The 13,772-nt window shown below is 46.2% G+C and overlaps 1 protein-coding gene across 1 annotated transcript; it reads right to left on the bottom strand.

Moving 5' to 3' along the window:
- Positions 1–9,947: 9,947 nt before the first annotated feature.
- On the bottom strand, positions 9,948–10,766 carry LOC127325790 (uncharacterized). Its single transcript, XM_051352611.1, has 2 exons — positions 10,605–10,766; positions 9,948–10,499 (listed from the first exon to the last, which is right to left on the bottom strand). The coding sequence occupies exons 1-2, from the start codon at positions 10,764–10,766 to the stop codon at positions 9,948–9,950; spliced, it is 714 nt and encodes a 237-aa protein (XP_051208571.1).
- Positions 10,767–13,772: the final 3,006 nt, after the last annotated feature.

The raw sequence follows: 13,772 nt of genomic DNA, 5'->3' as shown, positions 1-13,772 counted from the left end.
TTTTAAACGCGGCGGGAAAACTAACTGGGCCGGCCCAGCGGCGCAGGTTGCACGCGGGCCGCCTGACTTAGTGGGTCCCAGGCGTCAGCGAGTCTACTTCACCGAAACGGTATGGATTAAAACGAGCCGCCCGATTAGAATCCAAATCAACGGGCGAGGGTCGTCGTCTTCCACGACGAGAACGAACCCTGGCTGCGGCGAGCCTAGGGGGTGGGGGAGCTAACCAGGGTCCGGCGAGCGGTGGCGTTGGGGCAGGGTGGCGTTGCGGACGACGGCGAGGCGGCTGGGACAGACGGCGACTCCGATGGTGGCCGAAATCGACGGCGCCTTCTGCAGCTCCGCCGCGGACTTCAACGATCGATTGGCGGTCTACGGGCGACGATGTGGAGGGGAGAGAGGTGGAGGAGTACCAGAGAGAGGAGGGGAGCAACTTTGCTGTGGAGAAGGAGGCGGGGAAGTGGCTCTATTTATAGATGCGCTCGTGTGCCGTGGGGCGCTGCAAGGTCGACGGTGGCGACGTCGTTCGAGGGCGTGAAGGGGCAAGGTACGGGGCGCGCTAGGTAGCTGTGATCAGGGCGAGCACGACGCGCGTGAAGGGACAGCAGAGGGAGGACGGAAGCGTGCTAGCATCATCGTCGTTCTGGCAGTACGGGCGCGGCGGAGTTGTGATCATGGCGACGGCGATGATGCACGCGCGAGCTCTGGAGTATGTCTAGGAGGTAGCCAGCGTCGAGGTGAGCATGCATGCGCAAAGAGAGAGGGAGAGGAGGACGATCGCGTCCAGGCGACGGCATGCTCTGGCGGGTACCGTGGCAGGACGATGCACGTCCTGGCGTAGTCTGTGCGTGGTGATCACTATGGGCTAGGGTTTTGGAGGCACCTCCTTGGCAAGGAATCATGTCTAGCTTGTCTAGCATTGTCTGAGGAGTCGAGATGACAAGGTGAGGTGGAGAGGAGTGGATCAGAGGCAGGTGTGGCATGGTGGTGATCATGAGGGCTGGCATGGCGTGGCAAGGACGGTGCAGGGCTTCTCCTTGGGCTAAATCCTGCATGGTGGTGGTCAGTGGTGTGAAGTGAGTCCATTGGACAAGGGCTGGTGACCAGAGGGGTAGGATAGCAGGGTTGGCATGCTTGTGTCCATCATGGCCGGCATGGGGTGGCATTGGTCTTGTGTGCATGATTTCTTGTGTACAAATGTGCTGCAAGTATGGTTGTGATGAGTTGAGTGTGCATGACCAGAGGCACAAGGTTGGAGAGGGCTAGTTGTGTGCACATTGGATTAATTCAAAAAGTGTATGTGGTACATGCCATGAGTGGCATGCTTGGGCATTGTGATGATCATGGCTAAGGTGGAGTCACTCATTGGTGTGCTTTCAGAGTACCATGGTGTACTATCAAGGGTGGAAAGAGAGAGAGAGAGAGAAAAAGTGAGGAAGTGATGAGTAAAGTGGTTGTACCTTGATTCTCTTTTATGTGTACCTCCCATTTCTAAAGTATGGACTTCTCTTGTGTTTAATTTTTGACAAATGGCTGCATGGTGGTGTTCTAAATGATATTGGGAAACTATGTGTGGCATTGGTTTGAAAATTGGAGAGGTTTTGTGAAAATTCAAATAGTGGAGGGAATCTAGAATTTGTTTCAAGGTAGCCTCTTTGCGTGACTAAATAGAGCAATGGTCAAAGCTTGGGTCAAAGTGGTCAACACGAAAAATGTTCATCTTGATGAGGTCTTGGATGAGGTGCAAAGAGTTGGTAGGGTTTGGTTTGAAAATTTCTTGATAAAAGGGCTCAAAGTGGCTAAGATATTAAAAAGGTCCAAAGTGACCATTATCACATGCCTTATGCAATTTTCATTTCTTTGATTTTTGATTTGATTTTTCTTGACCCAATTGATGTTGTTGATTGTTGAAATGGTATTGAGGAGTGATCCCATCATTCACAACAAGTCTTAGGGTCAAGATTCTCAAATTCACAAAATTTGCATTTTACTCTCATATGCCTTTATGGCATTTTTAGTTTCTTTTTATTTTCTTTGGATTCACTTTGGATTTGGTTTGATAAGTGCTAGGTAAAGTTTATGAAGGTTTTCCAAACCTCTCAACAAAGTAGAAAGGCCTAGGGTAAAGTTTTCCAAAAATATCCATAGGCACATATGCCCTTTTCTTATTTAATTTCTTTTTATTTTATTTTAACTTGGGTGGTGAAAAGAGGGGTGAGGTTTAGGGTTTAAGATCCTTTCAAAGTAGTTCAACAAGCAATCATGGCAATAGCACAAGAATTAAGCAAGATCACTATGTATCAAACTTAATTTAATAAAAGTTTTTGTTGGTTCCAAAATTTGGAAAAAGGGGAATTCATTTGTTTTGTTTTGAAAATTTTGGGATGTTACAAACCCTTCCCCCTTAAACAAATCTCGTCCCGAGATTTTAAGAAAAGTTAGGTTCCTAAGAGAGATTGAGAAGTTTGATTAACAGGAAACATACTTGGCATGGCCTGAGGTGCTTCCTGGGCTTCAGTGGCAGTCATGTGGTAGAAACGACCGTTGTTGTTGTTCTGGTTCCTTCTACCTGCAAAGCGGCGCTGTTGCTGAGCAGGTGCAGCAGTATTGGGGGCAGTCTTGGCTAGTTTCTTGGGGCATTCATTTGAGTAGTGGCCTACAGTGCCACATTCATAGCAGGTGATAGTTGACTTATCCTTTGGGGTGACGGGGATGGCATTGCTTCCAGTCCTCGGGCCAGTATTGGTGTGGTTGTTGTTCCCATTGCTGTTGTTGCTGTTGTGGTGGTTGTTGTTGTTGTGGCTGTTGTTGTTGTTGCCTCCGGTCTTCGGGGGTCCTCCGTTGTTGTTGGGGTAATTGGGGCGATAACTCTGAGCAGTTGGCTTGTTATGCCTTGGGGTGAATCCTCCAGAGGAGTTGTTGCGGTACTTTCTGTTATGGTGGGGTCCACTCTGGTTCATCATCCTGCGTTTGCGGTTCTCGTTGGCTTGGTGAAGTTTCCCTTCCATCTGTATGGCTGAGTCTACAAGGGCTTCCAGGTCAGCGAACGGAATGTTCACTAACACAGTCTGCATCTCGTCGTGCAGTCCGTTTAGAAATCTCTCCTTCCTTTTCTCATTGGTGTCGGTCTCATCCGGGGCATACCTTGACAGAGTAAGAAACCTGTCGCGGTATTCCACCACGGACATCCTTCCTTGCTTGAGTTCGCGGAACTCGTCTCTCATCTTCTTGATCAGTCCTTGGGGCACGTGGTATTTGCTGAACTTCAGCTTGAAGTCTTCCCAGGTCATCATCTGTCCTGCATTCATTGCGCGGGCACTTGTCCACCAGGCTCTTGCAGGTCCTGACAGGTAGTGGGTGGCGAACAGTACTTTTTCTGCGGCTTCTACTCCCGCAACTTCGAGGTTGTTCTCCATGGTTTGGAGCCAGTCATCAGCATCTAGGGGTTCTTCAGTCTTGTTGAACATTGGTGGGTTGGTGTTCTGAAAATTCTTCAGCTTCGATCCAGGGTGATCGTGGTTTCCATGGCCTTGATTGTTCTGAGCGATCTGTTGCAGTGCAGCAATATTGGCTTGTCTTTCAGCTCTCTCAGCTTCTCGGTCTGCCATCATCATCTGGAGCATCTGCATCATTGCGTCTTGGTTGGTGCTGCGGGTTGGAGGGGCCATCTGAACATTGAGGTAGATGATAAGATAAGAGGGAAATTTCTATGTTTTGTTTTGGTAAAGTTTTAAAAAGTTCATAACTTGAAAATTTGAGTAGTGTTGCGGGGGTAAAAACCAACAACACTTTTTCATTCATGCTAAACATCACACATTACAAAGCTAACACACCGTTGGTTTGAAGAACCATTCATTCGTTCTATGATACAAGGGGATCCTGATACAAACTCACACCTACGATAGTGTTTTAATGATACTACTCTTCAGGGTGGATTCTTCGTCTTCACGGGTAATGTGCTTGGCGAAAGGTGAGGGCGTTGTCCAACTCCTTGCGGGTCTTGTACAGCATGTAGTCGAGGTAGGCAACATAATGATTCATCTCCGGGTGTGGGGGCATGATTATTGGTCTTCCCATGGGGTCATGTCCTGGGTAGTAAATGAAGCGGGTATTCTGGAGCTTGTTCACATTCTGTCCGCACAGACGGGCAATTGTTTCTTGCATAGCTCTGACTAGTCCTTCCTTCCAAGTGTTTCCCGTTACAGAAAACCAGATGGTTTCCCATATTGGGGCTCCAAGGCTTCCTCTCAGATCTGCAGTAACTTCCCACCGAGGTGGTCCTCCCGATGGATTGTTGAGGGGTATTCCAAAGAACTCGGGATACGGGCGTCCTAGATACTCAACCAGTTGCTTCAAATCCTTCTCGAACATTAAGTTTCCTCCGTGGCCAAGCTGATAAGACTTGCAGGTGTACTCCATCTGTGAGCAATTTGGATGAGTAAGTTAGAGGTGTGATCAAGTGTGCAAACTTTTATGTAGAATTTTCAAGGAAAAGTAGAGCATGAATTTCTCATTTTGAAGAAGATCTCAAGGATAAGAGTGAGAATAAGTTTTCATAAATAGTCACTTCCTTTGTTTTGAAACTAAGTTTTTCAGACGTCCATTCTAACTAGGGTCTCCTAAGGTCAACAATGGCTCTGATACCAACTTGTCAACACCCGGATTTTTAAGTCCAGATGCCTATTATGCCATTCCTCGCAATCCCAGGAATATTGTTTTTGCGAGACATAATAGATTGATATCACAACACATCATTCATTACATACCATAATCGTCTTACAAATAAAGGATCACATGATCCAGTCTTAATACAACATAAAAGATCTAGAGAATCCAAATACAAAACACATATCGGAAGCGAAATGGTAGCGGTCTTGGTCCATCCGTTCCACAGGCAACTGTTGACGTCAGGAGTGATCCTAGTTGTCGTAGACGTCCTGCTGTCCTTCTTCCGGGTTCTGGTATTCCTCTTCATAGCCTGGCCATTTGAATAGCCAGGGACACAGCCATGAGTACTTTAAAGTACTCGCAAACTAATACTAGTGTAAGTATTATCAACTATAATAAGGGGGTTCTAAGCTTTAGTTTCATTTGCATAAAGCCAGTTTTATTTCATAAGCACTTTAGTAAACAACTCTTCTTTTGACTAGCTTAACTCCAGTGGGAACATTAGTGTCATTCCCACAACTCAGTTGTGATTCAAAGTCAAAGTCACCTTTCAATTCAAATCACAAGCCACCATTCATATTTTTAGAAAAGTTCTGATGACGGAACAGTATGGCCTTTCCAACTGTCCATGACCGCGGACGCGGCTATTCGAATAGGTCAAACTCTGCAGAGGTTGTACACTTGTGCCACAACAATTGCAATAGTTCGTCAGGGGTAACTGGCCCTGATTTATCGTACGCAGTACGCGAACTACCAATCCTAACCTTTCATTTACATATCCTAGTATAGGCACCTCTCCCCATGAGCTTGGCCTCCCGGTGAAAACAAACCGTCAACCCGGGAACTGCACAGGGCTTGGGTAGGACATTCACCTCATTTCACGTCATTTCACATTCAATGGAGGCAGCCTCGGCATAACCCCTATGACGCTTGTTCAGAGGGAACCCATACTAAAATACATAAGTTTCCAGCTAAGCCTTACCCAGATTCAGGTATTGTGGGGGTACTTGTAAAATTGGAATGGTATCGCACCCGAACCCAACCATCAGATTTTTGGTAAGTTTCACCAGGTCCTTCACAAGTCATATTCACCTTCAAAATCTCTCAATAGAAAAATGACTCATCATTCCAAGGTTTTCAAAGTCATTTGATTCACAAGTTCCCATCTAGAGTAAACAATTTTAGTTTAGCACTAGCAACTAGTCATGAGGGGTGCTAACTAATTTGTAGCTATCTAGGCTAAGTTTGATACTCTTGTAACACTCTATACTTAGACCAAAGTTAACTATAAAAGTAAGCTTTAATAAACAAAGTAAAAGCTTATAAGGATAAAACTTGGGAATAGGATCATTAAGCATAAAGTAAAAGGTAATGGTGCCTTGCTCTTGTAGAGCTTTGCACATGGGAACTTTGCAAGAGTGTTAGCTTGCCTTGGTTGGTGAGGTGATCAAAGTGTTCTTCTTCTTCCTCTTGGTAGAAGACCTCTTCCTCTTGATAGTCTCCGGTACTAGCGTCTATAAACGAATACGAGGATACAATCACCAAACAACACTTAAGTAGTATTATTTTTCCTTAATGGCTCACACAATTGATCTAGCCTCACTACTTAATATTTATCAAATATTATGCTAGGGTTTCCTTATTTAGTATTAGGAAAATAATTTCCTTTCATTGAAATTGGAATTAGGGTTTCTCTTTAGTTTGTGAGAAAATAATTTCCTCTCATTGAATCTTCTTAAGATTTAATCTTCTCAAATAACCAGGTATGATCACATGTTGACCAAGGTCAACACTCCACACTTATCATTTGAGAAAAGTGATTTAAATGAGATTCATCATCTCATGTGATTTAAATAACCATTGTGATTTAAATTCCCCAAGTGAGCAAGTATGGGCCCATGCAATAGAGGTCATCACATTACCTCATAACACCTGGGAAAATGATTTAAATGAGGTGCTACACCTCATAGATTTAATTTCCTAAAATTTGAAAGGGTTTAAAGGGGCTAGTTATTGACTACATAGCCAATATTTTGCTTCTAGCCCATGATCATGTACAGAACCCATATCATATTTTTACATAGTAAACTAGAGTTTGTGAAAAGTGAACTATAGCAATTGGATTCACTTCAAAATTCAAATTTGTTGATTTTTAAGATTTATTTGAAAACTGAAAAGTCTCTGTTTTGTTATTTTTACCATTCCAAATCTACACAAGCTAAGAGGTTGAATCCAGTGGGATTGGTTAGATCATTTCTTAGGCTTTCCAACGATATAAAGTTTGTCCAAAATGGTTCAGTAGATTTGAAAATATTTGAGTTCTAGCAAAGCATCTGTGGGCAAAAAATCGAAACGATTTAAACCTAATTTGAATTTTAAACGCGGCGGGAAAACTAACTGGGCCGGCCCAGCGGCGCAGGTTGCACGCGGGCCGCCTGACTTAGTGGGTCCCAGGCGTCAGCGAGTCTACTTCACCGAAACGGTATGGATTAAAACGAGCCGCCCGATTAGAATCCAAATCAACGGGCGAGGGTCGTCGTCTTCCACGACGAGAACGAACCCTGGCTGCGGCGAGCCTAGGGGGTGGGGGAGCTAACCAGGGTCCGGCGAGCGGTGGCGTTGGGGCAGGGTGGCGTTGCGGACGACGGCGAGGCGGCTGGGACAGACGGCGACTCCGATGGTGGCCGAAATCGACGGCGCCTTCTGCAGCTCCGCCGCGGACTTCAACGATCGATTGGCGGTCTACGGGCGACGATGTGGAGGGGAGAGAGGTGGAGGAGTACCAGAGAGAGGAGGGGAGCAACTTTGCTGTGGAGAAGGAGGCGGGGAAGTGGCTCTATTTATAGATGCGCTCGTGTGCCGTGGGGCGCTGCAAGGTCGACGGTGGCGACGTCGTTCGAGGGCGTGAAGGGGCAAGGTACGGGGCGCGCTAGGTAGCTGTGATCAGGGCGAGCACGACGCGCGTGAAGGGACAGCAGAGGGAGGACGGAAGCGTGCTAGCATCATCGTCGTTCTGGCAGTACGGGCGCGGCGGAGTTGTGATCATGGCGACGGCGATGATGCACGCGCGAGCTCTGGAGTATGTCTAGGAGGTAGCCAGCGTCGAGGTGAGCATGCATGCGCAAAGAGAGAGGGAGAGGAGGACGATCGCGTCCAGGCGACGGCGTGCTCTGGCGGGTACCGTGGCAGGACGATGCACGTCCTGGCGTAGTCTGTGCGTGGTGATCACTATGGGCTAGGGTTTTGGAGGCACCTCCTTGGCAAGGAATCATGTCTAGCTTGTCTAGCATTGTCTGAGGAGTCGAGATGACAAGGTGAGGTGGAGAGGAGTGGATCAGAGGCAGGTGTGGCATGGTGGTGATCATGAGGGCTGGCATGGCGTGGCAAGGACGGTGCAGGGCTTCTCCTTGGGCTAAATCCTGCATGGTGGTGGTCAGTGGTGTGAAGTGAGTCCATTGGACAAGGGCTGGTGACCAGAGGGGTAGGATAGCAGGGTTGGCATGCTTGTGTCCATCATGGCCGGCATGGGGTGGCATTGGTCTTGTGTGCATGATTTCTTGTGTACAAATGTGCTGCAAGTATGGTTGTGATGAGTTGAGTGTGCATGACCAGAGGCACAAGGTTGGAGAGGGCTAGTTGTGTGCACATTGGATTAATTCAAAAAGTGTATGTGGTACATGCCATGAGTGGCATGCTTGGGCATTGTGATGATCATGGCTAAGGTGGAGTCACTCATTGGTGTGCTTTCAGAGTACCATGGTGTACTATCAAGGGTGGAAAGAGAGAGAGAGAGAGAAAAAGTGAGGAAGTGATGAGTAAAGTGGTTGTACCTTGATTCTCTTTTATGTGTACCTCCCATTTCTAAAGTATGGACTTCTCTTGTGTTTAATTTTTGACAAATGGCTGCATGGTGGTGTTCTAAATGATATTGGGAAACTATGTGTGGCATTGGTTTGAAAATTGGAGAGGTTTTGTGAAAATTCAAATAGTGGAGGGAATCTAGAATTTGTTTCAAGGTAGCCTCTTTGCGTGACTAAATAGAGCAATGGTCAAAGCTTGGGTCAAAGTGGTCAACACGAAAAATGTTCATCTTGATGAGGTCTTGGATGAGGTGCAAAGAGTTGGTAGGGTTTGGTTTGAAAATTTCTTGATAAAAGGGCTCAAAGTGGCTAAGATATTAAAAAGGTCCAAAGTGACCATTATCACATGCCTTATGCAATTTTCATTTCTTTGATTTTTGATTTGATTTTTCTTGACCCAATTGATGTTGTTGATTGTTGAAATGGTATTGAGGAGTGATCCCATCATTCACAACAAGTCTTAGGGTCAAGATTCTCAAATTCACAAAATTTGCATTTTACTCTCATATGCCTTTATGGCATTTTTAGTTTCTTTTTATTTTCTTTGGATTCACTTTGGATTTGGTTTGATAAGTGCTAGGTAAAGTTTATGAAGGTTTTCCAAACCTCTCAACAAAGTAGAAAGGCCTAGGGTAAAGTTTTCCAAAAATATCCATAGGCACATATGCCATTTTCTTATTTAATTTCTTTTTATTTTATTTTAACTTGGGTGGTGAAAAGAGGGGTGAGGTTTAGGGTTTAAGATCCTTTCAAAGTAGTTCAACAAGCAATCATGGCAATAGCACAAGAATTAAGCAAGATCACTATGTATCAAACTTAATTTAATAAAAGTTTTTGTTGGTTCCAAAATTTGGAAAAAGGGGAATTCATTTGTTTTGTTTTGAAAATTTTGGGATGTTACAAAGTGGCCCGTGAATAAAAAGGTGAGAGTATGGCAGTGCCAGCGAGCAGATACGAGGGGCGGGGGGAGGGGGGCATGAGTGCATTGGTGAAAGATAAATGGCGGGGATGTGGCACATAGGTATAACGGGTGGTGCGGTGTAAAATGTAGCAACCCACGAGCATATTTAATAAATAATACTTTGTTGTTGTTTGGCAGCAACGCGCGGGCATATTGCTAGTTATCAAATAATATATGCATTATTCATATAATATGGCCAAATAATTAATATCTTTCAATCTTTAAACCGCAAGTGGACAAACAATATATGCATAACTATTAGAAAAATGCGAGGAATTTGAATATGTAATAATTTTATTTTTATTCTTTTATTAATATTATTATCAAATAATATATGCATTAGAAAACTGTGAGGAATTTAAATAACAATATAATAGAAAGATTTAATATATTGATCGCGACGATTCATATGTTCATACATAGAAGGCACACACGACACCACACACGACACCACCATGCATCTACTCATAAATATTAAGTCCGAGGCGATCCATATGGCTATTGTAGCCAAGTGCCCGGAAATGCCTCCTACCCAGCTCGAAGCCGAGGCGAGCGTCGAGAGCGGCATACTGCAGTTGTTTATGGCTCAAGGGAAAATCGCCCCATCCAAAAATCAGTGCCTCTTCTTCTAATTTCTTGGCGGTCTTCGGCGGCTTGTTCTTCTTATAATTAAACTTCTTCTTCTGCTCGAGACCCATCCCAATATAATGATTTGCCAAATCATACAAACTCAGAGTCTGCTTTCTTGGGACGGAGTTCTGGAGAATCTGCTGGAGGTTGATCGTAGACGGAATAATAATTCCATAGGTCTGCAACATATCCACATCATTGTGGATTGCCGCGCCACAGAATCTGATGTTCATGTTCGCAAGGAAATCGATGAGCAGTTCTGTCACTTCATCGGCATGCACAATATGGAAGACCAGAGTATGTTGCGCGACGGAGAGTTGCAGGACGGCGGCGCATTGGTTACCCTTGCGAGGGTCGGTGAACTCGCAGTCCAAGCCCACGACCTTCAAACACAGAAAAAAATTGCCATTGGGATTTTGGATGCTTTATGATATATCTAAATTTTAAGCTACATATCTTTGATAACAAAAGCCATATGCAAAACTAACCTTGATTTCCGCGGCGTCGAGGAAATCCCTCTTGATAGCGCGGATCCATCTCTCCACCCTCTTCGCACGGAGGGTGTACGTGACCTTAAAATTCATCTTCTCCATGATATCGTAGTAGACTTCAGACCGAGGGAAGTCGAGGGCGCGCGCGAGCTTGACCATTTCGGGTTCCATGAGGGCCGACCGGGGCTAATGGTGCAGTTTTGGTGGCTATGGAGATCTGAGGAAGAACAATGCATGTATATAGGGGAGAGGGAGGTGAAAAGGCCGGTCATGGCGCCGGCGGCGATGCAAATTCCAGCGCGGCGATCGTTCTGCTTCTCTCTGGTTTCCGTGTGCAGTAATGCCGAGACAATCGATTTCCACGCGGGAACGAACCGTCGAACCTTATGTCCCGGCTCGTGTCTCCGGCCGGGACAAAAGGGCTGCCAGCAGGACTTGAAAGGCCTCAGACCCTTTTGTCCCGGTTGGAGCCAACAAAAGGCTTTAAAGAACCGCGACAAAAGGCCCCGTAGCTTCTCGGTGATTTCGGGGCGACGTGGCCGGCCTATTTGTCTCGGCTCCAGACTGGGCCGAGACAAAAGACCTGGACGGAAGGCCAGTTTTCTACTAGTGTATGTGCGCATGTCTTGCGTTCCAGTGTTTATTTTTTACTCCCTTCTTCTTATTTTCTCATCATGTATATTGTTTAGACATTGACGTTCTTTCTTCTTCCATTTTAAATCATTTATTTTCCACTATTTTTAATATTTTTCTTCTTTGTTTTCTTTTCACATTTTTCCCTTTTTTTATAGCTTTAATTTCTCGTGGATCCATTTGAAATCATGTTCTATTTTGTTCACGATTTTAAAATTCTTGTTCATTTCAATCTAAGAATCTTCTTCACTCATGTCATAATTTGTTCATCGGATCCGAAGTTTTATTCCATGCAAGTTTTTTGGCTCAGAAATTTTGTTCCGCATGAACCAAACTTGTCCCGGCCTGGTGAATTCATTGATCAAGTAAGAAATGCGCTGGTGGCGTTCGATCGGTCTGAAATTACATTTTCTACTCTCAAAGTGATGTCCTCAAAAGATCAGACCAGCTTATTCCAGGGACCCCTATCACTATGACTATGAGTATGGCTTTACCTTTCGCAAAAAAAAGAGTATGGCTTTACCATTAAATCATTAATCACCGCCAAAATCTCTGTGACTATTGTATTTGTTGTTGTTGATTGAAGTCCCAGATGGGTAGATGTGGCTTTTGGGCAAAATGGATGCTCTCGGATCGTAAATTTACGACGCATCAGCGTAACTGCAAAATGAAAAACGGACGGTGTGGCGAAATAAACATCGCAGTCACATCAGCCATGCCGATGGATGGGCACAGCTGCACGAGAAACACTATTCGCCATCTGTTGTAATTGTGTATTCGTGCAACAGACTTAGCGGGAGGATGGTGAATTCTTTTTCATTCAGTCCACAGAATAATTGTTGCATGTTCCAACTAGTGCTCTCGATCTACCCACTAAAAAAACTACTACCTCTGTTCATAAATAGATGTCTTAGTATACAGATACATCCAAATATAGACAAATCTAAGACATATATTTATGGACGGAGGGAGTAATAATAAAGGACATTGATTAACAAACTTGATTAATAGGTAGCTCGAGATGTACTGCAGGGCGAGTTCGTAGATGTCAAAGAAGGTACGGAGTAGTACAGAACATTATGCATTGCGGGTGTCCCTTTGCAGATGGTGCCCACCCGGAAGCACCTCGGGGAGAAAAACTCAGGAATCTTCTTCCCTCGCAGCTGTTTTTGGAGGAAGCCAAATCCTGCGATATACGTGTGCACCAGGACAACGTATCTTATGAAACGGGCTAACTCATGCACCACTGCACCAGTCGATTATGAGGCTTTGGATCGAAAACGAAGGGTCGTGACACAGTTAAAATATGGGAAAATTGGGGTCATACCATTAAAAGAACCAAACTTTAGAAAAATACCACTGAAGTTTTTGGCTTTGGAAAACTACCACTAAAAGGCTGATTCGTTATTGCTTTCTGCCATTGGCATCAACTGGCCGTTTGCAAAGTGACCGATTGGAAAATTAAAGCCAGCTGAACACACGCACACACCCAGGTTGAAGAAAACAAAATCCACGCACACACCTGACTACATGCAACATGAACACCACTCAATGAACGCACACACCTAACCAAACAGCGTTATAGCACCATATATTCAAACAGCATTATATTTGCCTCTCAAAACAGCGTTATAGCAGCATATATTCAACAACATAAAAACCAATATGGGAGAATATAACAAAAGGGAGATAGCACATCATCCTGAGCATATAAGAGCATCTCCACCGGCGATAGCGGCCCCGATAGCGTTTTGGGGGCTGGCAACGAAAATATGCTCACACCGATGCGCCTCAAACGGCGCCAACGCTTTTTCGAGCCCAATAGAAGCGCCGGCAACCCCGTGCCGGCCCCTTGGCGAAGGGCGCGAATCGGGCGCGCTGGCACCTCGCGGAATGTCGGTTTTCGCGGGTGGAGACGCCTTGTCAGCGAGAGGACGCGGCGGTTCGCATCGAAAACAACGCGTGGAGGTTGGTCGTCGGTGTTAATGGCCTCCCGCGCGGAAACCAAGCGGCGAGGGCGGTGACTGGCCACACGGCGTCCACCTACCTTACCCACGCGCCTTCAATGTGCGTCCGCCGCCTCCCTTAAAACCCCACTGGCGCGCACTTCTCTCTGTTCCCCGCCTTCCAACCCTAGCCGCCGCCGTCCAACCGCCGCGCATACCTCCCACGCACCCGCCGACGATGGCGCACAACGACGAGGCCGGCGGCAGCGGCGGCGTGCTCCGCTCGTTGCAGCTCAGCCTTGACGAGGCCGACGTACTGTAGTGGCACCGCATCCCCGTGCCAGTACAGTACAAACTGCCGCCACCGGCAGGACCGGCAGGACCGCAGAGGCGAGCCCTCGCGAGGGAACAACGGAGCCTGATGACGCCGGCGGAGAGGAACTTGCCGGATAACGCGGTAGATAGCCTGGCCTGGCAGCGGCGTTTCGAAGATGAGCGCGCCGCCGAGCTCGCGCGGGCGGCCGTCGAGCTCGCGCGGGCGGCCGACCGCTCGCGCGGCCGCTTCAACACCGTCGGCCGCCGTGCC

This window comes from Lolium perenne, chromosome 3 (assembly GCF_019359855.2).
Source record: "Lolium perenne isolate Kyuss_39 chromosome 3, Kyuss_2.0, whole genome shotgun sequence".
NCBI lineage: Eukaryota > Viridiplantae > Streptophyta > Magnoliopsida > Poales > Poaceae > Lolium > Lolium perenne.
The sequence above is the reverse complement of the archived record's forward strand: the minus strand, read 5'-3'. Positions and strand labels throughout refer to the sequence as shown.

Bases quoted from the DNA above. Each gene is read 5' to 3' on its own strand.
- LOC127325790 (XM_051352611.1), bottom strand. From the start codon at position 10,766: ATGGTCAAGCTCGCGCGCGCCCTCGACTTCCCTCGGTCTGAAGTCTAC. The intron at 10,500-10,604 runs GTTAGTTTTGCA...CTGTGTTTGAAG, and splicing joins TCGACGCCGCGGAAATCAAG to GTCGTGGGCTTGGACTGCGA.